At 41.7% G+C, this 26,935-nt stretch overlaps 1 protein-coding gene across 1 annotated transcript; it reads right to left on the bottom strand.

The window, feature by feature from the left end:
• Positions 1-446: 446 nt before the first annotated feature.
• TMEM30A (transmembrane protein 30A) lies at positions 447-26,366 on the bottom strand. The gene is made up of 7 exons (XM_074991006.1): positions 25,818-26,366; positions 19,146-19,262; positions 16,557-16,664; positions 12,766-12,853; positions 9,410-9,553; positions 7,093-7,299; positions 447-3,069 (listed from the first exon to the last, which is right to left on the bottom strand). The coding sequence occupies exons 1-7, from the start codon at positions 26,289-26,291 to the stop codon at positions 2,876-2,878; spliced, it is 1,332 nt and encodes a 443-aa protein (XP_074847107.1). The 5' UTR covers positions 26,292-26,366; the 3' UTR covers positions 447-2,875.
• Between the last annotated feature and the right edge of the window lie 569 nt (positions 26,367-26,935).

The following is a 26,935-nucleotide window of genomic DNA, read 5'->3' as shown; positions in this document are numbered from 1 at the left end:
ACAAACAGGTTTTACCATGAGATCCAGAGAGCTTAAGGACTTGATATTACACCATGAGAATTTGTTTGGAGACAAAAGGAGTGGTCTCTTAGTCTTTCTAAATATTCTTTCAAAGGAAGATTCTGCTTCACAAGAAGATTTTCATGGTAACAATGAACTTCCAGGAACCCTCCACTGGACACATTGTCTCAGCAATGCCAAAATTAGAAGAATTTGGAAAATGTCCAATGGTAGTTTAAATGAGGAACATACCATTGTGTAGGATGCCTGATATGATGGACAAGTCCCTATCTGCACACATAAGTGGAAAGACTCCAGAAGGGGACACAAGTCCCAGAGACTGACATTGCCCAGGGAAGGGTCAATCAGGGACACTGGAATCAGACGTATAAAAACAGACTGCATGCTGACAACTTGCAAGAAAAAGGACGAAACAAGCTACTTGCTGAAGTGAAACTAGGAGCATTTATTTAGTTATCTCCTTTACTATGGTGTGTAAGTTTTACTTTTTAATTTGGGTCCTCAGGATTGAGAACATACATCAGTAAATTTATCTAAAATCAAGGAAAATCCCCCCTTTTAATTTGACAAGGACAGCAAAATGTACTCCCCCGGATCCACTTAGTTAAGGAGATCTCCAAAAAGGGGAATGCAGGATGAGAGGAGACTGTCACACATAACAGCAAGATTAGGGAATGAACATATTCTGCCATTGCAGAGGAAACACGTTGCCCTAAAAATATCATTCTCAAACCAGTCAAAAAGTGATCTTTACATATTGATAGAATCAGTTCTTCACCTGAAATGGTATTTCAGTTGTTGCAGGTAACTCAAGTGAAAGCATTCCTTACATTCCACATATTATGAACACAGTAACATATATTCAGTTTACCTTTATTAAGCTGACAAACACAAGCCAAAAAAAGATTATTAAAATAAAAATATTTAAATAATCAGTAACTGAAAGAAGTGTCCCTACTAGTTTAATAAATAAGATCTAGCAACTATACTACAGGCACAAGTAATTTTTTTAACCTAACTTATTTTGTGCAGCTTTTGTATTATGTTGTGTGGAGATACTAATCAAAGTTGTATGCTCCAATTCTGTAATGCCGGTGACATTTATGAAACTTCAACTCTTCAAAAAAATCAAACTGTTCTTTTGGACATAAAACCATTATATATTGTACTGACGCATTCTATGGTGTAGTCAACTATATGCATTTTAGTTAGTTTCTTTGCTCACTGATAACATACCATCTAAATCAATGGTTTAACTTTTGCCTTATTTCACATGGTAAACAAAGGAACTATTTACACTGCTAACTTGAAATACTACACAAGGAAACAATTCAGTAAACAAATGGTCACAGATCTCCTCAAAACTCATACATTAGTACAGTGTATTTCAGAATCTGACTACAAGCTACTAAAACATGAATAAATGTATATGATTTCAAAAACAATACAACTTGGCTAAGTTGCATTGAAATCGTACATTCAGCAAAATACAATACATATTAATTCAGGTGACAATAAGTTTGTTTAAAGGACAAAAGTTTCATCAAATAATTTGCAGCATTTATTCAATAACTGAATATTTGCATACTTTATCACACCTGTTACATGTACAGTAACAGCTGTCATTTAAATTGCAATGTATAATGTGCATCATTTAAAATTACAAGATTGAAGTAACTTAAATTTACAATTAACTTTGAATGAACCAACAAGTGTAATTGGTTTTAATGTTGAGCTTTGAGGGAGCAGTGCAAACTTCCTGTAACAGACATTTAAATGACTTTTTTCTTTAAAAGCTCAATTTATGTTAAAAGAAAAGGGATGGTTACCTCGAAAAATTGTAATTCTTTCATGTGAGGATTTGAACACTTTGCTTCAAGACTAAATTTCACTTTTTTCCAAATAATGTGGGAACCAAACATTGCATTTGATTTACTACAACAAAGACTACTCTGAACATCTATGCCTTCTTTCTAACTGCAGCAGAACAAGGAGGTTCCTGCACTGGCAAGACAGTCATTCTACCCTGATTTATGACTGAAAAGAACTTCATTTCTTCTCGATTAATACCTCTGAACTGCTCATAAAGAGCAAGATCACTCATATAACGAGCAAGTATTTTCTCAATATGACTTCAAGCAAAATAAATATTTAGAACAAAGCTAGTTTCTCTCTCTTTTTCCAGGTTGAAACTAGACTTGGAAATTCACCCATATCGTCAGTTGGCAGACACACATTTTCAGGGGATGCTAATTCTCATGCTAGGTACATCTGATATCTAAAATATATAGTTCTGTGCATTTATAACAGCATCTTATGAAGATTTAAGGTGTCACGTACTTGGACTTGATACAGGAAATATTTTACAACTTTAATATATTAAACATCTCAGCAAGGAACATAAAAAGCCTATGCACACAATACAGTGACATGGACAAACACTAATTTTTTTCCTTTCAATAGTACTGACATTGTGAATGGTTAACAAGTTATACTATATCCTAAAACAGTCTTGTTTCTCCACACAACCTCTACACACATTATCATATGCATATATTACATAGCACAGTAACAAGCAGCAAATACATTAAGGGAACAGGGACTATATGCATTACGTAGTCTGCTTGGGAAGAGGCAAGCATCAGAAATTTATACAGTCAGCATAGATACAATCAGCATAGCTAATTAAATACCCGTCATTTTTAAAAGTCAATCCACAGCAAGCGGAAGAAAGGCTTTAGAGAAAGAGTTTTGCACCCAGCTTCAGAAGCATTATAAGCAGATTTAGCTATCAAAAACTGGGTCCACTCTGGACTGGCCTTGATGCACATGCAGTACATTTCAGAATGCAAGACTAATTGGGAATGTCTGCACTATTGTTTCGATTTCCATACTTATGATGAATGACTAGCAGCACGACTCCTAGAAAAAAGCATATGGACCCAACAGTAATATAAGCAATTCCCAGAAATGGATTTTTGCCTCCCATCCATGAGATGGTGCTCAGAATCATCCGTTTCCGTCCATCAAAGCTGTGCACAGGATAATCTGAAGAACATTTAGGAAAATTCATCCTAAAGCCAGTCAACTAATTGTTAGTGTGCCTAGCACATTAAAACCTTCAATTTCTGTTGGTAACAGAATATAACACAGCCTACCCCTAACAGCTTAGCATTATTTTGAAATAATCCATTCCGGAATAGCAAAGAAGAATCTTATTGTAGTTACACATAGGCTGTGGCCACACTTGGCCAAAATTTTGAAATGGCCATGCTAATGGCCAAATCAGTGAATACTAATGAGGCACTGAAATGAATATTCAGCGCCTCATTAGCATTCTGCCATCCACAGCACTTTGAAAGTGCCGTGTTTCACTCGCTCGTGCGTGGCTCGGCTAACAGAGAACTGACAGGACTAAGGATATTTCGATGTTTGCAGGGTCCCCATGTAGCCAAGCTGTGCGCGAGCATAACGCAGCACTTTTGAAGTGCTGTGGCCAGCCACATGCTAATAAGGTGCTCAATATTCATTTCAGCGCCTCATTAGTATTCTCCGATTTGGCCATTAGCGTGGCCATTTCGAAATTTTGGCCAAGTGTGGCCACAGCCTTACTGTTTTTCACTTTGCTGCACAGTAGAAGAGAGTACATGAAAACAAAGAAAATTAGGTCAGTTAGGCTATGGCCACATGGCAAGTTATTTTGCAATAACAGCCTTTATTTCGAAATAACTTTGCTAATGTCCACATTATGCACAAGCTATTTTGATATAAATTCAAAACAAACAGTCGGCACATAATCTCGTATTTTGTAAACCTCATTACAGGAGGAATAGCGCCTATTTCAAAATAGCTATTTTGAAACAGGCACTGCTAAGACATAGTCTGAGTCTACATGAGCCCCTTCCTTTCGAAAGGGGCATGTTAATGTGCAGGTTCGAAAGATGCCAATGAGGCGCTGCAATGAATATGCAGCGCCTCATTAGCACAATGGTGGCCACAGCAATTCAAAAGTGTGGCTTTTTGAATCGCCCGCCACCTGTGGAGACGGGATCTTCCGAAAGGACCCCCCCCCCCCCGAGTTTTCGAAAACCCTTCTTCCTATCTAGTGATCAGAAGAAGGGCTTTAGAAAAATGGGGGGGTCCTTTCGGAAGGTCCCGTCTCCACGGACGGCGTGCGATTTGAAAAGCCGCACTTTCGAATTGCCACATCCGCCATTACGCTAATGAGGCGCTGCATATTCTTTGCAGCACCTCATTAGCATATTTCAAACCCGCTCATTAACATGCCCCTTTCAAAAGGAAGGGGGTCGTGTGGACACAGGGACAGAATAGCACTACTTCAAAATACAGTCGTACCCCGAGATACGCCCATTCGAGTTATGAGAATTCGACTTTACAAGGAGTTTCATTTAATACCCCTACTTCAGCTTATGAGGCATTTCTTCGCATTTACAAGGACTGATTTGGAGGCTGGCGGCTCTGGTAGGCAAGCACCGAAGGGATGGAGTCAGCTGCATTAGTCCTGACAAAGAAGCTGTGCGGGGGGGCAGTCTGGTGCGGTGAGGTAGACTCGTCCAAGTCCCGGCAGTAGATCATGCCGCTCTGCAAGCCGTGGATGCTGGGCAGGCAGACCATCCCGGCCCCGCTGCTGCCACTCATCCCCTGGGTGCCTAGGGGGCCACTGCTGCCTGCCCTGCGTAGCTGTGCTTCGGGCACCACTCGCCATCTGTGGCGCTCCCTCCCATCTAGCGCCTAGCTCACCCACCGCCAGCGGGGCCTCTCCGCCACGCAGCCCCACAAGAGCAAGGCATCGCCCCTCGCCAGCCGGGGGCCCCCTGTGCCTGCCTAGCTTCCCGCGCAGCCAGCCCCTGGAAGTGCCCCCTCCCTGCTTAACCTAAGCTGTGCTCAGACCGGGCTGCCTCCCCGTGCCCTGCTCTGCCCTGCCCACCCCCTTGCACCAGATTTAATGGGATTTGGTGTTGTTTTAGCATAAATGGGTGTAAATTTTGGGGCTCAGGAATGCATAATTTTTTTCCCATTGAAATTAATGGTAATTACATTTTCGACTTAAGAGAATTCACCCTAAGAGGGGTTTTTCAGGAACGAATTACTCACATAAGGTGAGGGAAGACTGTAAGCCATAATGGTGCCCAATGGCACTATTTTGAAATAGGCACTATATGTTGGGACAAAATAGCGCGGTGATATTTAAAAATGCATTCTTGTGTGTAGCTGTGTTATTTCAAAATAAGCTATCTTTTTTGCTTGAGGTTGGTAACTTTCAAGTCAAACAAACATTCAAAAACAGGCTGCAATATGAAATTGCTGAGCTGGAATTCATATGCAATTTTAACAAGATCAGAATAGGTTTTAATAGGAACTGGGAATGGCTCTCAATCTAGTAACTAATTTTCCACTGCAGATAGTCTCACTTTCTTATCTACATCCACCCTGATTGAATCAGGTCTGATGTAACACTCCCATCTCTGTATCCTTACCTATTTATTTTTCTTTCTGCTTAAATGAACTGTAACTCATGAAAGCTTATACAGTAAACGCTGGAAATATGCAGCTTCAAGTTGTGCACAACTTGCTTTAGCACGAGTTAAGCACAACTTGAAGCTGCTCTGCAGCTGTCAGCCTGCCTAGCTGCCTACAGCTGCAGGTAGCTAGGCAAGCGAAGAGCCTCTTCTCCCTGCTTCCCCCAGCAGAGTGGCTGTCACCCTGACAGGTGCACTGCTGTGGAAAGGCAAGGAGAAGGCTTTTAGCTTGCCGAGCTACCCGGACAGCTTTTAGCTTGCCTGCCCCTGCAGCTCGTCTGCACAGCTAGACAAGCCAAAAGCCTTCTCTCTGCCCTCTCCCAGTGTCACGACTGTCACAGTGACAGCCATGCCGCTGGGGGAAGGAAGGCATAAGCAGCCAGGAAACTGACCAGCCCTGGTGATCTGTTCAGTTTCCTGGTCCCACAAGCAGAGGGGAGCTGGGAACCAAACAGCAGCCTGGATCCCCTCAGCTTGCAGAGCTGGGAAAGTGACCAGGGAAGCAGCCCTGGTCAGTTTCCTGGCTGGAAGGAGTAGAAGGGAACTGGGAATCAGCCTGCCCCTGGTTCCCAGATCCCCTCCACTGGCTGGAGCCAGGAAACTGATCAAGGCTGCTGCACTGGCCAGTTTTCTGGCTCTGTGAGGGGAGCCAAGCTGCTGTCTGATTCACAGCTTCCTGCTGCTTGAGGGACCCGGGAAACTGACCAGCTCATGGATGGTAACAGGTTAACAAGTTATACTATATCCTAAAACACAACCTATACACACATTATCATATGCATGCTCATGGCTGGTCAGTTTCCCGGGTTCCCCAAGCAGCAGGGAGCTGGGAACCAACTTGCACAAAAAAATCAAGTTACACAGGGGTTGCAGGAACACAACCCCTGCATAACTTGAGGGTTTACTGTACCATTAATAAAATTATTAGCTTTTAAGGTGCCACTGGACTTCTCGTTGATTTTACCATTTATGAAGTTTAAAAACTCAGGCTGTTTCACAAAGCCCATCAAGAAATCTGTTCATGCTTCAACTTTCTTAGAGCTACCAGTTTTCACAGCAAAAACTAATTCAAAAGCTTCCCATATGGTCTAAGCACTGGCTCATTTGAGGACAAATCAAAAATGTGAAACGTTAGACCTGGAACTTTCTGTGTGTCTGATAAATGCCAAGCTTTCCTCTTTGTGATTAATCTGGGCACTGCTTCCAACATCAACATAGGTGCTGTGTTGCCCTCTTCCAGCCAAGTAGCCAAAGCAGGCTTCTCTACAGAAATAGTAAACTGGGCTGATAATTTAATCAGTTTTAAAGTACACATACTGTGTGATTCTGCTATGCAACTAATAAAGCACAAAAAAGGACATTAATTATTCACAAACAATATGCGTTGCATTAGCTTCTCTGAATTCGTCTTAAAAAGTTTCATATCACAGTCATAAAATTGAAATACTTACATGCATCAGATTCTGAAAGCTATAAATATACATCCAGATATACAAAGTGATAGCAATTTTTATGTTTCAATAAAGGATACTGTATGTGATGTCTAAAGAGTATTTTCCAGCTTGTAAGGTAGGCTGCAAGTTATTCTCTCTCTCAATCAGTCGATATAGTTTACGAAATGTAGGCAATGCTGCAGTACGCATCCATACAATAAAGTCTTCATTAATGAACCCATTGTTGTCTGGTTCTGAATCCAGCATATACACTGGTTTGGGCCAGTTCACAGGCTTCGTTGTGCCTAAAATCGAAGAACTCAATTAACTAGAAATATTTAAAAGCTATTTCTTCCAGGTTTTAATACCTGAGAACTTCAAGAACTTTTCTCCAAGACTCAGAGGTTCTATGTGCATTTCCAGATATTGCCAATCAAAGATAAATTAGGATTTAGCCAATTATAAATCAATCAAATAAATTAATCCAGTTGCCAGAAAACAGAAGGTCATGCTCAGATCAATTTAATTAAAAAACCTGATTTTGGAAAACATGATTTTATAGGACCTATTAATAGAAATATTTTTAAATTTAAGATTAGTAAAAGTGTTTTGGGAATATATAGAGTATTAGGATTTCTCTGAGAGTTAGCAATCTAAAAATTGCAATACAATGTTAGCATATTACAATCAATCAATGTCTGAACGGCTGGAAACTAAATAAACACAAAAAAGAAAAGTAGTCTGAGTGGTTCAAAGTTACATTATTAAAACACAAAATCCCAAAGGGCTATTAACAGTATAAATACCACCCTTCCTTATGGATGTGATTTTAACCATGTGTATCTTTAACCATGACACAAGAAGTTAGAACATGATATCACAGGATTAACAAAAATGGTGAAACAAGCAGAGATGAAAAAAGAAGCTAGTACTTAAGCGCAACATTAGCACTAATGCACTAATTGCAAGCTGGATGTTATATTTCAGATACAGGTTGAACCTCTCTAATCCAGGAACTCGCTAACCTACAATATCCATAATCCAGCACGATTTTAGTTAGCTGGATGACCACACATCATGGGTGTGGCTAAATTTCCCATGGTCCCATAAAGTTTGTTTACAACCACCAGTCCTGGCTCTCACTGTGCTGTTATTTACTCATAAGTGTCTTCTAAGAGCCCAGTAAGCAGGGAAAGTGCTTGTAATGTACTAGGTAATATGCACATCCTGGGGTCAGGCAAATTCTTTCATCCAGCACTAGTCAGGTCCCAAGCATAACAGACAAAAGAGATTCAACCTGTATTTTATTTCTTAAAAGAATGAGTTTACGCCTTAAAGTCATAACCATCAGGATAGTTTTTGTTTAAATAAAGCACATTACCCCACTCTTCCATAAACACTTACAAGTTAGAGGGTTGTCAGATACAGTAAATGTGGGTTTTCTAAACAATCTGGCTTATGAAGTTAGAATAATGGGCCTTAATTTTTCTTTTTAATGTTTACAGTGTTTGTGATGTTTTCATTGACAAACCAGTAACCTTGTATAAGACATTTTCTAGAATTTTAGAAAGATCAGCTGGAAATAAAATAGATGTCAGGGCTGGTGCGTGGTCCTGCCAAGAGGGCAGGGGACTGGACTAGTGATCTCCTGAGGTCCCTTCCAGTTCTCTGAGATGCGTGTGATGTCTGTGAAATAACATTCTAATTCCAGCATTTTAAAAATATCTGTTGCTTTCAATGACTGCACTAATTTAAAATCTTTAATAAAAATACTGCAGTAAAACTCATATCTACATGCTAAAATGATTGTCTGAAAATGACAGAACTTATGTCTCTGGATGGCAAAAATGTGCTGAGCTTGGTATTCTTATCAGCATCACAGCCTTGTTATATTAGGGCTGGGTCAACACTTGCCCCCAATTTTGAAAGGGGCATGGCAATCAGGGCCACAGGAGATTATTAATGAAGTGCTGTGGTGAGTATGCAGCACTTCATTAAGCTAATTTTCCCCCGCGGCAACTTTGATGCGTCGAACTTCTAAACACCGGCACACATGTAGCTGCGGGCACTTCGAAGAGCCCATGCTACTTCGAAGTCCCTTTACTCCCCAAAATTTTGAGGAGTAAAGGGACTGCAAAGTAGTGTGGGCATTTCGAAGTTTGACGCTTCAAAGCTGCTGCAGGGGAAAATTAGCCTAATGAAGTGCTGCATACTCACTGCAGCACTTCATTAGTCATCTCCCATCGCCCCGATTACCATGCCCCCTTCAAAGCTGGGGGCAAGTGTAGACAAGCCCTAGGATACCCATTACAACGCTTGCACTGGGGAAGACAAAAGAAAACAGTATTTTTTAATAAAATATATTTGACATGTTTTCCACATTGTTGGTCAATTTAAAATGTTAAGATTTCTTACCTTGAAAAAGTGCTGTCAAATTATTTGTATTTCCAGAAGGATTCCTGAACTTAACATTTTTATCTGTCCACCAAGCAATACCTTTTTTATTCAGAGTAATAGGGATTCTTGTTTCATTATCAACGAAAAACAATTCCAATGTATCTAATATGAGAAATTCAAGTTAGAGAAGGGATAAAAAAACCTTTCAATTCAACTCTAGAATAATCTTTTCAGGAGTTTTGATATTTCTAGAAAATCTGGAAAAGGCAGCATTTATGCCCCATGACTATCGGAGTAAATGAGTTTTTTCATAGGACCCAATAAATCATAGAATCATATCAATGTAGGACTAAGAGAGACCTTGACGGGTCTTCTAATCAAGGGCGCAGCACTAAGGCAGGACTTAGCATTATCCAGACCTACCAAGACATGTATTTATCAACCTTTTCGTAAAAGGCCACCAATAAACACTCTCCTTAGAAAGTTTGTTGCGGGCTTACTTACGCTTATAATTAAGAAAGTTTTTTCTAATATCCAACCTAAATCTCTCTTGCTGCAATATTAACTCATTACAATCTTCTCCTGTCCTCAGTGGATATGGAGAACAAATTCTCACCTCTTCTTAAAACACACTTTACATACTTGAAGACAGTTATGGGCTGCCCCCAGTCTTCTCCAGATTAAACAAGCCCAACATACCTTTAATTATATTTGTTACTTTTCTCCAATTTGTCCATATAGAAGAGCAACAGAGAGGTAGGCATGTTAGTATGTATCTTAAAACATAAAAGCAGTCATGAAGCACTATAAAGACTATCAAAATAATTTATTAGGTGATCAGGTTTCGTGGGGCAGACCCACGTCATATCTGAAAATTAGTGCTGTATTTCTGCCCCACAAAAGCTTATCACCTAATTATTCTGTCAGTCTTTAAAATGTTACATGAGTGCTTTTTGTTTTGTTAAACTGGAGAAAGTCCATCTTTCCCAAAATGTGCTGCCCAGAAGTTGACACAACCCCACAAGCTGAAGCCTTATCAATGCTTAAGAGAGTGAAAGAATACTTCCTGTGTCTTGCTTACACCACTCCTACTAATATATCCCACCATGTTTGTTTTGTAACAGAATTACCTTACTGACTCATTAAATTTACGATTCACTACAAACTGGAGATTCTTTTGAGAAATATTGCTTCCAGGTGCTCATTTCCCATTTGGTACTTGTGCAACTGACTATTGCTTTCTACTTGTAGTCCTTTGCATTTGTCCATCAATGTCATCCTATTTACTCCAACAACATTTCTCCAGCTTGTCGAGATCACCCTGAATTCTAATTCTGACCCCAAAACCATGCCCCCCACCCCAAAATAAAGGCTTGAATCCCTTGTCAAATTTGTGTCATCCACAAACTTTATAAGTGCACTATCTATGTAATAAATTTAAAAATATATGAAAATATACAAAAAGAACCAGAACCAGGACAGATCCCTCTAGAACCCCCCAGTCATCTGCCCTCCAAGATCCATTGTTAACTATTGACAACTACAAAGTACCATTTTCCAGCAAGTTATGCACCCACCTTCAGCCTGGACAAGTCCAGGCTGTATTTCTCTAGTTTATGAGAAAGTCATGTGAGACTTCATCAAAACCCTTTTGAAAGTCGAAATATATCTCAGCTACCACTTTGGCCCATCCACAAGGCCTGTTACCTTGTTCAAAAAGGATATTAGGTTGATTTGACATTTGCTCCTGACAAAACCATGCTGTTCCCTATCACGTTATCTTTCAGATGCTTACAAAGGGATTATTATTATTATTATTATTATTATTATTTGCTTCATTATCCTTCTGGGTACAAAAGTTAAGCTGATTGCTTGTAATTCCCTGGGTTGCTCTTACTCCCCTTTTTATAGATACTACATTTGCACTTCTTCACTTCTGGGAGCTCTCTCCTATCCCCCACGAGATCTCAAAGATAGAGAAGAGATCTCTTCAGCCAGTTTCTTAGCTATTCTAAGATGGTGTTAATCAGGCCTTGCCAACTTGATGGCATTTAACCTGTCTAAGTAATTCCTAACTTTTCTTTTTATTTTTGTCTCAGATATTACCCCCATTTATACAAGTATTCATTACATCAGTCATCTGATTACCACAGCTGATGAAAATCAACAGAAAAGGCATATAACACTTCTGCCATTGCTATGTTTTCTGGTTATTCTTTCCCTCCTCATTGAGTAAAGGGCCTTCTAGGTCCTTGGTGATCCTCTTGCTTACCTTGTATATGTTACCCCTTATTCAATATACATAGTTAGATTAATCTCAGTTTGTGCCATGGTCCTTCTAATTTTGTCCCCAAATGCTTGTGAGGATTTTTTAATCTACTTTCCACTTTTTGAAAGACACTCTATTCAGTTTCAAGACACTGCAGATTTCCTGGTTAAGCCAGCATGTTCCCTACCAAAACTTCCTCTTTCCTACATGTTGAGGTAGTTTGCTCTTGTGCCCTTAATAATGTTTCTTTAAACAGCTGACAACTCTGTTTTCCCCTTTGACCTGCTTCCGATGGGATCTTACCCACTAATTCTCTCAGTTGGCTAAAGTCTGTCTTTTCAAACCTATTCCCTTTATTCTGTTTTCCTTCTTACCATTTCTTACAAACACAAACTCTATCAACTCATGATAATTTTTGCCCAAGCTGCTTTTGACTTTGAGATTCTGAAATAGTCCCTCCCCGTTTGTCAGAATCAAATCTAGAACAGCCTCTCCCCTCGTTGCTTTCACCACCTTCTGTAAAAAGTTGTCCATGCATTCTAAGAACTTGTTGGATAAGCTGCGCCCTGTTGTATAATTTTCCCATCAGGTGCCTGCATAGCTGAAATTCGCCTCACTAGTATTTCTAATTCTCCCTATTTATTCCCCATATTTTTGTATTTGTATATTAATATCTAAGATAATTATATTTTCCACTCTATTCTTCTCCTTATCTCCTTTGTTCCAGCTGTGCTTGCCCATGTTATCCCCAGATTCTGATCCTTCACCTACATATGTTTTATTTTATATATATATATATATATATATATATAAAAACAACTTCCACATGCCACTGGCTGTTATCCCCACACCTTGCTGTCATAACTGAAAGAATCTGGTAACTGTTTCAGAAGGAGAATAAGCAGTAGCAGTTCCCCTAGCATGTTTCTTCTTCTGCATAAAAAAATCTATTTTCTCTGCACAGTTAAAACTCATCTAATTTAAAGAGAAAATCCTTTCACCCATGTAATCGATTTCAAGTAATTTATAGCACAATTTCATGTGTGTACCGGATTGCAAAAGTTTCTCGATATTTTATAAGGTAATTTAAAAGAAAATACCATACCATTAAACATACTGTTGGCAATAGCTCCACATGGAGCAATAGGTTTACCCTCACTTGTGCGGTAAGGCTCACACTCCTTACTGGGATTCTAATTAAAAAGAGAAGAAGAAGATATAGTTGAAACCTAGCTAATCCCATTCTAAACTAGATTTTCTGTATCCTTTGAACAACATAGTTTAGACATTTGGTAATTCAAGTTATTTATAAATATTTTTAATATTAATAGTAGTTTTACTCAATAGAAACCAAAACTAAAACTAAGTTCAGATACACTGTAGAATATAACATGTTTTTTAAAATCAAGGCTCTATATAAATGTAGTCTTTGTATGCTTTTTATCTAATGCTTCAGCATACCCAAAGTGTATTTAAACATATTTCTACTCTTAAACCATAGAGAACATTAACTATTTGAAAAAGATGCAAGGCTTAAAAGTAAAATATTTATATATTGATATAAGAGCAATAGCTATCATAAAATTAAATGTGAAAAAGGTAACAATTTCCCAAACTCATTCAAGTTAAAAAAAAACCTAACTTCTGTGGTGCAACAGTCACTTACTGAATCTCTCCCACCCTTTTTTAAAGGGTAGCTACAAACAGCCAACAACTCCCTTATCAAGCATTTAAGGCCTAATCCACACTTAAAACTTAGGACGTCACATTTACATGTTAGAACTGGATCTCCCTGAGCACTACGGATATGCTGACCTAATCTGCAGTGTTGATGTGGCTAGCTTGATGGTCTGTTGATCTAGTTATAGTTCCTTCAGTATGTAGAAATCCTGCAGTGACAGACTATAACAACAAAATGGATTTTCCTATATCTTATGAGAGGGTATAGTTGTGGAACTACCATTATGCTACTGCACTGCCCATAGCTACAATAGGTCAATTAACAACACATGGATGTCCTTAATCAGTCAGGCCAAGGGTCCATCCAACCCAGTATCTTGTCTTTCACCAGTGGCTGGTGCTTGATATGTCAGTGGATATGAATGGAACAGGACAATTATCAATTGATCCGATCCCAGCTGTCTAGCCCTTAAACCTCTGACAATCAGAAGTGGGAATACCCAGAGACAGCATGCATAAGGTTGCATCCCTGATCATCTTGGATAAGAGCTGCTAATGGATTTGTCATCCATGAATGTATTTCTTTTTTTAAATCAATTATACTTCTGGCATTCGCAACATCCCCTTACAACAATTTCCATGGGTTGACTGTGCCTTGCGTGAAAAAAACAAAACAGCAGTCATGTAGTACTTGTGTGAAAAAGTACCTTTACATGTTTGTTTTAATTCTGCTATTTAAATTTCACTGGGTTATCCCTCATTCTTGTACTATCTGAAAGATAAATAATACTTCCTTATTCACTTTTTCCACATCACTCATGATTTTACAGACCTCTACCATACTTCCCTCAAAGTCATCTCTTCTCTGAGCTGAACAGTCCCTGTGTTTTTAAGCTCTCCTCATACCTTTCTTTTTTACCATTCCCTGTACTTTTTCCAATCTACTATATATTTGAGGGAGTGTGTCTGTGAGTATGTTTGTTAAAAACTCCTCCTAAACAGTAAGAACTAGAATGGCCAAATTCAGTATACAGCTTCTTCTTATTGTAACTTAAAGAGTTTGGTTGTACTAGGAGAATAAGATGTGCCTGGAATGGGATTGCTCCTCATAAAACCATACAGAAGATAGAGAATCACCACACCGGTGAAAGGGGCAAGCTGGGGTCTCAATTCCTTTCCTTCCCGTCCCCCACAATCCAGAACTTTCCCAGCCCCAAGCTTCTGAACCCCAGGCACCCTTTGGGTGGGGTCAAAGGCACCCCCCCCCCCCATTTCTATCAGAACATTGCAGGGACAAACAAACCTGGATCTGTCCCAGTGGGGGCAGGGGGGAGAGATATGTACCCCTTTCTCAGCAGTGCCCACTTAAGCTGCAAAGACCGTGGACAAGTGCTTCTCACTTGGCCCCCCAAGCTGCTGTGGTAAGTGAAGGCTGAGGCACAGGGCAGCCTGCATACTGAAGCCCTCATCCCAGGCCAACCACAGACCAATGATTTAAATGAAGAAAAACAAATTAAATGAGTTAAGGACAAAGCAACAGCAGGCAAACCTTCTAGTTATATCTTTCGTGAGAGGGATGACCAGAACTGCAAACAATATTCAAGATGTGGGTGTACCATGAATTTATACAGTGGCATTATGATATTTTCTATCCTATTATCTATCCCTTTCCCAGTGGTTCCTAACGTTATTTTTTGACTGCTATGTCATATTGAGCAGATGTTTTCAGAGAACTGCGATTCCCAGTTTTCTTTCTTGAGAGGGAGCAGCTAATTTGGACCCCATAATTTTCCATTAATACTTGGGAATGTTTCCCAATAGGCACTACTTTGCGATCACCACTGAATTTCATGTGCCATTTTGTTGCCCTGTCACCCAATTTTGAGAAATTCTTTTTTTTTAACTGTTCACTCTCTGCTTTGGACTTAACTATCTTGAGTAATCTGTATCATTTGCAAATTTTGCCACCTCACTTAACTCCATTTTCCAGATCAACAAAAATACATTGTACACCGTAGCTCGAATTACACAAATCCTTGGGAGGCCATGCTAAAGGTTCAACCTCCCTTGTCTGGCACCCTCAGGACCTGAGCAGTCCTCTACCAGGGATTCTGACAGACCATTGATGGTCAATTCTGTCTCTGTCCCCCTTCCCCCAGCCCCACTCCCTGGCTGGCCTCAGCCGACTCCTGGGCTTCCCTCCCTGATGTCTCCAGAAGCTTCCTGATTCCCCTGCTCCCCACAGGCTCCCCAGCCACCAGCTCCCACCCCCAGCTACCCCTCCCCAGCTCTGCTTCCCCAGGCCACAGCTTCCTGCCCAGCCCCAGACATGGATTCTTGGGGCTGCAGATCCCAAGCCAGGAGCTTTGCACACAGCTCTGGGTGCAGCTTCCCCAGGCCACGGCTTCCCACTTGGCTGCTGCAATGAATGGCCATAAACCCACACTGCCAGTTTACCAGCTGAGGTTCCCTGGCTGTTGCTGGCCCTCCCTTGCCACCAGACAGCTGTGGCTGCCCTGCCCTGCCCTGGGCTCCTGCCATGTGTCTGGCCCCTCCTTTTCCCAGCCCCAGGACATGCTGGTCCTGCAAAGATCCATGGTCCTGCTGGATGACAAATGTTGCCAGATGACAGAATGCCAGATTTGGGAGTTGCAACCTACATTTATATCGGTCCACAGCAAAAACTGCCCATTAACTTCTAGCCTTTGTGTTCCCAGACCTCCTGTAGAAGTAAAACCTGTCTAACAAGGCCATGAGCAATTTCATACTATTGTTCTGAACACATGAATTTTAGTACTGATATTTGATAAGTACTAACTAATCAACTGGAATTCCAAATCTGAGTATCCATCACTAAGCATTTGCTGACTAGCTGAGCACTGTCCATTAGTGAAAGATAAAATTTCAGACAGAACCGATGCCACTCAATTGGTTTCATTGCCTGAAAGACATAACAGATTTAATCGGAACACATTTATTTGCAGTAAGCAATGATCAAGCTACTACTGTACCACAATCCATCAGATAGAAGCCTGTAATGTCCATGTAGTGTAACATAAATGAAGTCATCAATATAACATTGATTCTTTGACAATGTGTCCAAGGACACAAAGAAAAGTATCTATTTTATCTCAACACTGAAAATGCTTCTTTTGCATGCTGATTGACCTTACCTAATTATTACTGATTGTTAGATTTGAGCATAAGTTTACTTACAAGTAAAGAACTATTATCACCATTTAGTTGGCTGTCATCCCGGGACTTCACATAACGACGATGGTTTTGATAGAAGTTGGACAATCCATAATACATAAAAACATTAGTCTGTAAAATACAAGATGGCAGATTGAAAAGGATTTTTTATTCCATTCATGTGTTGATACAGGCAGGAAAGTGATAAATCTTTACATATTGCTATTCTATATTTATTCTATACTCAGTAATACTCAACGTATTTACTCAGAAGACAGCTCAAAAGGTTTTACATTGTCAGTATTGCAAACTAAGTCTAGTATCTGAAAGACACATTGTGTTCTTCTAGGCTCACATATCATCATAAAGAATTTATGAAATACAGGTTGAACCTCTCTAGTCCTGCACCCTCCAGACCTGACTGGTGCCAAATGAGAAAATTTGCCAAACTACAGGAGGTCAATATTGTCTAGCTGCATTACCAACAATTCCACTGCTTACTGGGCTTTTAGAATACCTAAATGTCTTCTTTAGAGCTAAAAAACAGCACAGAACATAGAGAAGCTGGACAAGTGGATGTAAACAAACTTTATGGGACCACCAGAAACTTGAGCACAGCCATGTTAAGTGGATATCCAGCTAACCTATACTTTACATTCACCCTTTGACAGTTCAGAGGCAACAATGAAATTTTCCTTAGCAGGTCAGTATCTAAGTTCAAGGGACTTCCCACATTCACTGTGTTCAACACTAAAGGCCTGCATCTACAAAGGGACTTGGGCACAGTTGTACTCAGCACTACCTTTTAGGCACCTAGGCCATGTCTACACTAGCCAAAAACTTCAAAATGGCCATGAGCAGATAGGAATAAGGAGACTTCGAAGTAGCCGGGGTCCTTTCGAAAAGGAGCCCCATCTGGACGAGCTGCACGGCGGCGAGCCGCGTCAATTTCGAAGTACCGCGGCCGCCCGCATGCTAATGAGGCGCTGAATATGTATTTCAGCGCTTCATTAGTAAACTTCAAAATGGCCATTTGTATGGCCATTTTGAAGTTTTTGGCTAGTGTAGACGTAGCCCTAGAAAAATAACAAACAAAAAAATGGGATCCACAGAGTCTGAATTAGGAGTCTAGGTATGGCATGGGCTTAGGGTTTTGTCAGAGAGTGCCCCGACCTGGCCCCACCACCATTTTGCCTCTCTCTGCTCCATCAGGAGCAACAGAAATGTATAATGGAAGCACTGACTGTTATTAAGGGGGAGGTAAGCGTGCTGATCCAGTTCCTAGGGGCAGCCCTATCAGCCAACAGCAAATTCTTGCTCAGATCACAACTAAGGGTTTTGATTCCTCCAGTGACAGCATGGAACAGCAGTTCATTTTCCTGTTTTCACTTTGTTATGGTAAGAAGCTCAGGAGGGAGCAGAAGTTGCCTTCCCTAAAACAGCTCATCCTGGCTCCATGATAAACAGCTTATAGGTGGCATATTAACAACTGACTGGCTGGAAACAGATAATCAGGATACCAATCAGTTGCACGCACAAGACCTGATTTGGGACTGCATCAACTCATTCTCCCAGTGGATGCTGAGCTCCCATCATTTTTCCCCCCATCAGTGTTTTAGCCCTGGAGCAATCACAGAGCCATGGGCAACAAAAACCAGTGAGCGGGCTGCATGAGTGGCCCTCTTTTGTCTCAATAGGCTGTATGATTGGCAGTGGTGAGCAACCTGCAGCCCCCAGCCCACTGGGGTTTCTACCTTCAGCATGTGAACCCCTATCTGCTCCCTTCCTTCATACTGCTCATGCACTGGGGTCCCCACTCACTCCTCTTCCTCCGAGCACTTTCAGAGCATCATGAATCCTCTGATTTGTGCTCCTTCCTCACCCTCCCTCCCAGAGCTTGAACAGCCACAAACAGATGATTTGCAGCACTCAATTTCTGTGACGGAGTGAGGAGAAGTAGGGACAGAGTACAAGTCAGCAGTCTTGGCGCTCCAAAAATGCTGGGAGGGAGACTGACCAAGAGTGCATGGGCCACCTGCAGCCCACAGGCCTAGGCTCTCTGAATACAGAGAGACTGGTAACTAAAACTGTTATCCACTAAAGCCAGCAAATTAAGTGGCTCCTCACCTAACCTACTAAAAGGGCAATGCCAATGAGAGGGGTGTATCCTAAGTCCCACCTCTCTCTCCTGAATTTTCCATGGTTAGATCTGGGCTACAGGAAGGACATTTACACCCACTTCTGACCCACAAATGGGAAACTCCTCTCCTGGAGCCAGACGACTAGCACCTAAGCCATTCTTGCATGAAACAATGGCACATTCTTGAGGACGCTAAACGAATTAAGGCCCAATTCAAAACTATTGTAGATCTTCTCCACAGTCTATGTCCCACACAACACACAGGATAAGCTGGTAAGGCAAATATGATGTTCCTCTTACATACAAAGTTAGTATTTAGACTTAACCAAGTGGCGCAGCAGAGCTCTAAGAAAAAAAACTGAAGCAGACATGAAGGTAACACGTATAATACCTTACAAAAACAATGATAAAATGCAAAAGACATGAACACAAAAAAGTAATTCTGTTGGCAACTTGCACACAAAGAAACATACCTCAAAGGAATGATCCAGTGTAAAGTTAATGGTGCAAGTACAAGGTGGTGTGCTATTCCATGACATGTTTAAACATTTGTTACAGGGACTAGAAGGGTCTGTTCCCGTATAATCAATCTGCAAGAGAAAGAAGACAGTGCGTTGCAGTGAGAGAAAGACAAACTACAAATTACTAAACCAAATAGACTGACCATCTCTTCTGTTTCTCCATCTCAGAGCCAAAGAATATTCCCTCACAGAAGACCTTTTACCGAATTAAGGTTTCACAAGTTCATTTTCCACATCACAGCAGGAAAAAAGTACAGTAAAATTCCTTTGATCTGGCACGTCTGGGACCAGACAGGTGCTGGATTACCAAATTTTCCAGATGATTGGACTTCACCATCCTGTGCTCCTCCCGCTTCTTCATCACCCCCGCATGGCCTGGCTCCAACCCCCACACACCCGGCCCCACTGCAGCCCCACCCCACCCCAGGCTTAACTCTCCTGCCCCATTCCACAGCCCATCAACCCACCACCAATTTATGCAAACGTCAAGGTATGCGAGAGTTGCGTGGAACGCAACCCTTGCATATCTCGGGGGACCACTCTATGCCAGACCATCAAATTTTGCCAGATTATCTCCGGAAATGGGTCTATTTTTGCCAGATGCTGGACCATCAGGATTTCTGGATCATCAGAGGCCAGATTAAAGGAATTTTACTGTACATCTGTGTTAAAAACTAACACAGACATGGAAGTTTACCAAACACATTGTTAACTTTCCATTTAGGCATCTAAATGATGAGAAAAGATTTTCAAAAACAATCAGAACCCAATTGGGAAACTGCTGGGTGCTTTTGAAAAGCTAGCTCTTAAATGTAAATATTAGGACGATGATGTCGTCGTGTCTTTAATGAAAGCTAGGAAGAACAGATTATCACTGAACAGCGGAGAATACCATTAGTGTTCTTTGATTTACTCTTAATCATCTAACTTTAAAATTATATAATTCAAACAACATTAAAATGAAGAAGTAAAAACCTCAGACAATATATAAACATGGGTCAACTCATACTAGCTGGTGGTTTGATACTTTGTTGCAAATTATGCAAATGAAAAAATTTCACACTGCATCCTGTCAGAACAGCAATGGTAAGAACAACTGTTTGCATGGTTTTCTGAAAGGCTGTTGCACACTGTTTTATCTGATTTATTGTTGCAGCTGAACCTGTTGCTGACCCTCATTATTGGTTGGCGATAGTTTTTCTAGTACTGGCAAGAATGTTGAATTAAATATGGTTAATTAAAGATTTAGGTCCTTGGTTCACTTGGAAATAACACCATTTAAGGAGTCAGTTTTAGCAATGTCCTTGGGTATAGATCTGAGACCACATTGCATGGTCTGTCCTGATCTATATGGGCAGTTAAACAGCAGCCGAACTACTATCATACCAATTTCTGCGGTCAACAATTGGTAGGTTTTCTATGGCAAGCAAAATTTAGCACGAAGTATCTCTCAAAGACATCTTAACACCCAGAGCCCACTTTTACTCTCTAGTCAGCCAAAGAGTCCCACCTCAAAGCTGAAGCTTATTATTTCAAGGTTTAAAAGGCAGGTTGTATTTTACAACGTCAGGTCTTTAAACAACTGCCTGTGAATTCTGAGGTGCAGAATCTCTCTCCACACATCTGTAGACTAACAAAGGGACCATCACAATCTTGACTGGGGCCTCTTGGCTCTATGGCAATACAACTATTAAACAGTATTAGCTAATTGCAGTAATGCAGAAGGAGAAGGAACTCTATATTTTTAATTTGGCAGTCAACTATAATTGACAGCATGCTTAACTGTTATTATAGTTCAATTTTGTTGATCATGACAAAATAAATCTTGGACAACCAGTGTGTACACATCCTATTATTGATAATGTTAAAAATTTGCTTTAGATCTGTCTCAGTTTATCAGTGTCTTTAAGAATTCATTTTCAATATGATGCCTCACTCTTGAATGATTCCTAAAGAATTTAAATTTCTCCAACACTTGTTGCACTGTTCCCAAGGTGGAGAAACAGTCAACAGAAGAAATTGGTAAGACATTGAAAACATCTTTTTTTCTAGCTCTGTACTTGTTTTCCATCCAGCTAAATAAGGATTTAAAAAACAAACATTAACAACGACAACAAAAAAAGAGACAGCTATGAACACACTATTTATCCTGTGACATACATTTATATGAACTAAACAGTGTGAGAAAATGCTAGAAAAGGGCCTGGTGTTAAGGATATGCAATCTTAAGTTACATTAAAACAGTTGAAACGCTTCCATAGCTCAATTCAAGACAACTTAAAAAAAATCAGTGCAAAACCTATATTGTTATTTGACATTTAGCAGAGTGACCAGTACTAAACACAATATGCTTAAATTGCTTCTTGGACACCACCCTTCACAAATAAAATCAACATAACCATTATTTTCTGAGCAAGAAACAGTTACTTATAAATAATTATACATAATAATGAAGACACTTCATGATAGATTGCACATATTAAGAGGCTGAATTATTCACTGATTGAGACTGTTATTAAATGTATAGGAATATTCAAGTATCTCTGTAAGCATGGCTTTATTGGAAAATAAGCAATAAGTATATCAAGTTTTGGCATTACCTGACTAAATTTTACCTTAAAATGAAGTTGTTTGAAATCTGTGAAGTGCATAACATTTTAATTTTGTTTTAAACCATGGATTAATTATCAACAACTTACACTGTCGATGAAAATGAAATGAGCTAGATCATCCACAACTGTCATCCACAAATATGGGGAAGCTAAATGTGCCCAAGAGCTGGTTCCTATTTCTTCACCTTGGTCCCTCTGTTAGCGGAACACTGCAAGTCCACAAACACCTGCTTTATATCCATATATGCAGGCATGGATGTGGATATCCGTAGACCATTTTTGCTGACCATGGAGAGATGTGGATCCAAAATTTACATCAAAAGTCCTGTAAATCTGCAAATATCCACTTTATACCCAGAGCTCATTTTTAAGATCATAGACTGGATCTAGATACAAATTTTGAACCTGTGCAGGGCTCTAATTGTCAGCTCTGAATTATTTCAGAATAGCATACAGACTGCTATAAAATATGACAACTAGCTATGGTTCTGAAGGGACAATATAGAATGAAGTAATGGCCAGGGCATATTTACATTCCAGAAACACCTCTTATTCCATTCCAGGGACTGCAAATATGGCATGGAAAACAACTAAAATGCTTGAATGCCACTTGGGGATTTGCCCATGCCAAAGAAATCCAGCATGTAGGTAGAGGCTCGACTGAAGACTTGGTGATATCGCTTTAAAAAGACAATCATTAAAGAGCCTGGAAAATAAAGATCTCCAATGACATCTAATCTTTCATCATCACTATCACAACATACATCCCATGCCACTGAACCTTAACTTGTAAAACCAACATCTAGCAGAAAGACATTTATTTGTTTTAAAAAGAACATTCCTCTACAGCTAGCAGATCTATTTTACATAGACACTGTAGTCTCATTCTCAATATGAAAAACCCCCACACCAAAAAAAGAGAGTCTACATATAGGCCCCAGGCTATGTCCACACTAGCCCCAAACTTCGAAATGGCCACGCAAACGGCCATTTCGAAGTGTACTAATGAAGTGCTGAAATACATATTCAGTGCCTCATTAGCATGCGGGCAGCCGCGGCACTTCAAAATTGACGCAGCTCTCCACCGTGCGGCTCGTCCAGACAGGGCTCATTTTCTAAAGGACCCCGGCTACTTCGAAGTCCCCTTATTCCCATCTGCTCATAGGAATAAGGGGACTTGGAAGCAGGCGGGGTCCTTTCGAAGAGGAGCCCCGTCTGGATGAGCTGCGCGGCGGCGAGCCATGTCAATTTTGAAGTGCCGCGGCCGCCCACATACTAATGAGGCGCTGAATATGTATTTCAGCGCTTCATTAGTAAACTTCGAAATGGCCATCTGCATGGCCATTTCAAAGTTTGGGGCTGGTGTAGACACAGCCGCAATGTTGAAAACAATTAATCGCATATTTAACTTTATTCAACGGGACTACTCATGAAAGAAAGGTTAAGCAAGTGTGCAAATGCTGGTTAGGTGCATTTCCTAGACACCTAGACAAAAACAGCATACTTTTCAAAAACACTGAGTTACTGAAGTACTGAGCTCACTCAGTGGGTGCATCTACACTAGGTGCTAATGTCGAAGTTAACTTCAAAGTAGCCAGCAGAGAGTATGCACACATTTTTCCCAACTTTGAAGTCGTTACTCCATTCCCAGAATGGAGTAGTGCCCTACTTTGATGGTTAACGTCTAAGTAGGGTGGGTGTAGACATTCAACTTCTAAGTCTGTTACTTCAAAGTTGTACTTTGAAGTAAGCAACTCTGAAGTTACTTTTGTAGCGTAGAAAGAGCCAGTAAGTCTTCGCTGCATCTGGCAGTCTGGGTTCATAGGCTTGTGTTAGCAGGCCACATGCAAACAGCAGACTGTTTTGAAATTGTGGCTCCACTTCTCAAGCCCACTCTAAAGTCTTAGGTTAGGAAGCCTGAGCCATGACAGTTTTATAGTTCTTTTAGCATACATGTGTGAGCTCCATAACAAACCTGTAGACCTGGCCTGGGAGGCTGGCTCCCAGAGACAGTGCAGACACTGGGAAGGCCCAGCTTTTCTGAAAAGCAGACAGCTGTTTAAGTATAAATTTAAGGCCTTAACTTCAGGTGCTCCGTTCTGAAAAAATATACCCTTTGATTTTAAATACATTTTGTTGCAAGCATTTATATTTTTTTACGATTGTTCCAATCATTAAAGGTTCAAATTTAGAGTTTGCATGTTCATCTGAAGCATTATATCAAGAACATGTTCAGTGTTGATTTTGAGATGGTATGTGTGGCCTCCAATTTGGGCACAAAGGCATGTATATTTTTAGAAAGCAATTAAGAACACACAATACAGGGAGAACATTAAGTATATTTCTACCTTATCTTTTAAATTCTTCATCTTTGAGGGTTTTTATTTTAAAAGTACTCTGACTTTTATATTCCTTTGTTAAAATGATACTACCATAATACAATATCCAAAGATATACAAAAGGAAAAGCTTCAGATACTCTTTCAATCTAGCAAATGAAATCCCTTCCACAATTATTCCATCTTCATAAGGAGATTATCTCCCCTGACTGACTGTCGGAAGGGAACAATACTGTTTTTTACATAACAGGGATGACTTGATCTGCATGCCCAAATGTATATTTAAAGGGATCATTCTACAGCAGCATATGAGCTTCATTTTATTAGTGTCACTAATCCCACTGTTTTAAATGGGACCACTATATTCAAAACTGTAAAGTTAAGTAAGGTCAACACAAAATATAGGAGTAAAGAGTTGATCAAGCAGATTTATCAATGATGGAAAGTTTGTTTTTAACTTGCCGATGTGCAATTTTTCAGCTTGGAAGTTTTGTAATGATTATACTACAATATCACTGAAAAATGAAAACTGAAAAGCACACAGAACATTTTGCATTACTTCCACATTTATTTCTGACATTTTAGGCTTCTAGGGAGCGTCCATGCCAGAAAAACAATGTTTTTTTTCCCAATAATCTCAAAATAAACGGGACTTTTAAAAAGTTAGAAATGTTTATCTCAGCCTGCTACTAGCATTAAACTACACAGCCTGGTCCACACTAGAGTGTTAGCATATGTTCATAAAAGGTCACCTTCTTCCTAGTGAAATCAAGGTCCTAATATTAAAAGTGTATACTGACTGGGCTAGAGAAATTACTAGCAATAGAGAATACTCAGGGTGGCAGGTAAGGTCATCACCAGTATTTTGGAATTTACCACACTACGTTCTTCCCACATCCATCACTCAGCGTAAAAGAAAAACAAGTCATTAAAAAATTAAAACTTGACACATATAGTCATCTCCTACAGGAGCCCTTTCTCTGTCTCCAAAACCACATCAACTACCACAGGACAAAAAGACAGAATGAATCTAGCAATGCCTAGTGGAACAGCAGAATAAACCAGCTATTTATGTTTTTGTGACACCTTTAACCCTGCAGGCTTTTGACCCATTTTACAACCTCACCTTACCCCACCTAATCCTGATATGGAGAAAGGATGCACCATGAAGAAGACTGGGTTTTCCAGCTATTACCCAGGCTGGGAACGAAGAGTTTGTCAATGTTTCAAAGTGGCATATGCAGTTCCGCACCACATATACACAACAGTGTCTATAACTTAGGGATGGCAGCAGAGACCTATTATCTCCCGCCCACCACCCCCACCTGAGCCATCACAGCCCGGCTCTTTACAGGACGTTTTGCAGAAGTCCGGTTTTAATAAAGCCCCGCTCCCTTTTCCGAACAGCACCTGCTCGCAAGATCCGCCCCTGCCAGGGCTCCACCAGCAGCGCCGGGGTGCCCAGAGGGAGCTCAGACCGGCAGACGCGCCATCCTCGCAGCCAAGACTCCAGACCCGGGAATCGCCACAGGAGAGCGTCGCCCCTTTCCCCCGTGTAACCGCCACGCCTCCGGCCAAGGAGACCCACCGCCGGTAACCGCCAAAGGAAGCGGCGCCCCCCCCTCCCCAACCCTCCGGCCAAGGTAGGCCCGTCCCGTCCCGACGCTCACTCACCTCGTACTCGCGGATGTTGTTGGAGGTGACGAAGATGCCGATGCCGATGGGGATGAAGATGAGGCCGATGATGAAGAAGGCAGGCAGCACGGTGCCTGCGGTCAGGATGGGCTGCCAGGCCGGAAGGCGCTGCTGCTTGAACGCCGTGTTATCCGGCTTGCGGCTCTTCCCCGCCCCGCCGCCGGACCCGCCGCCCGCGGCCCCCACTCCCGACGGGTGCCCGTCCGCCTCCTCTTTCGCCGTGTAGTTCACCGCCATGGGGCCGCTGAGGAGGGGGCGCAACCGGCGCTCCGCTCGGGAATCGGGGCCGCCTCCGCTCGGGCCAGTGACCAGCGGCACCGAACTGCGCCTGCGCGCGGGGAAGGGACCGGTTCCACACCCGTGCAGCCACTGACAACCACCAAACGTCACCAGCTCCCTCACCGCCGGGTGACCGAGGACACCTAACCGCCCGCCCTTCCCCAAACTGCGCATGCGTCGCCGCAATGGGCACGGCGCACTCAGATCTGAGGCGCACAATCGCTGAAGATAAGCTCCATTAACCACCCCATTCCGGGGTAGGCGGTACAGCCCGCCTAGAGTTCAAAAGCGCATGCGCAGAGGACGAGCGAGCGCGCGAAAACGCGTGCGTATTCTGCCTGACGCGACTCAGCGTGATTGGATATCGTCACGTCTGCGCAGTGTCTACTTCCTGCCTGAGTGGGGCCGCTGCGCGGTGGGGAGGTGTTATATGACTGAGCTGCGCGTTTTGCGCCGCCTGGTCGCGCTCCGGGCCGTGCTGCGTTGCAAACAGCAGTGGTTGCCCAGTGCCAAGGCGCAGACATGTCGCGGGGGCCGAGGGCCGAGTTGCTTCCTGGGCAGCCCCGCTGGGGCCCGTCTGCCTGCCAAGGCGGTGTAATGGTCACTGGGAGGCTGGGCTGGTGGCTCCCTCCTTTCATCTGCCATTCTGCCCTTGGCCCTGCCGACTCTCGCCACCGTCAGCCCCATTGCGCCTCTGCCCCTACCCCGGCACCTCAATCAATTTGCTCCTTGTGTCCCACCCCGCCCGCAATCTCCCCGAGCAGAGAGACGTTCTCCCCTCGTCACCCCCCCCGCCGCTGCTTGGGTGTGCGACTGGC

This window comes from Carettochelys insculpta, chromosome 3, assembly GCF_033958435.1.
Source record: "Carettochelys insculpta isolate YL-2023 chromosome 3, ASM3395843v1, whole genome shotgun sequence".
Classification (NCBI taxonomy): domain Eukaryota; kingdom Metazoa; phylum Chordata; order Testudines; family Carettochelyidae; genus Carettochelys; species Carettochelys insculpta.
The sequence above is the reverse complement of the archived record's forward strand: the minus strand, read 5'-3'. Positions and strand labels throughout refer to the sequence as shown.

Bases quoted from the DNA above. Each gene is read 5' to 3' on its own strand.
- TMEM30A (XM_074991006.1), bottom strand. From the start codon at position 26,291: ATGCGCAGTTTGGGGAAGGGCGGGCGGTTAGGTGTCCTCGGTCACCCG. The intron at 16,665-19,145 runs GTATGTTTCTTT...TGTATTTTACAG, and splicing joins CACTGGATCATTCCTTTGAG to ACTAATGTTTTTATGTATTA. The intron at 7,300-9,409 runs GTAAGAAATCTT...CTTCGATTTTAG, and splicing joins TTTGACAGCACTTTTTCAAG to GCACAACGAAGCCTGTGAAC.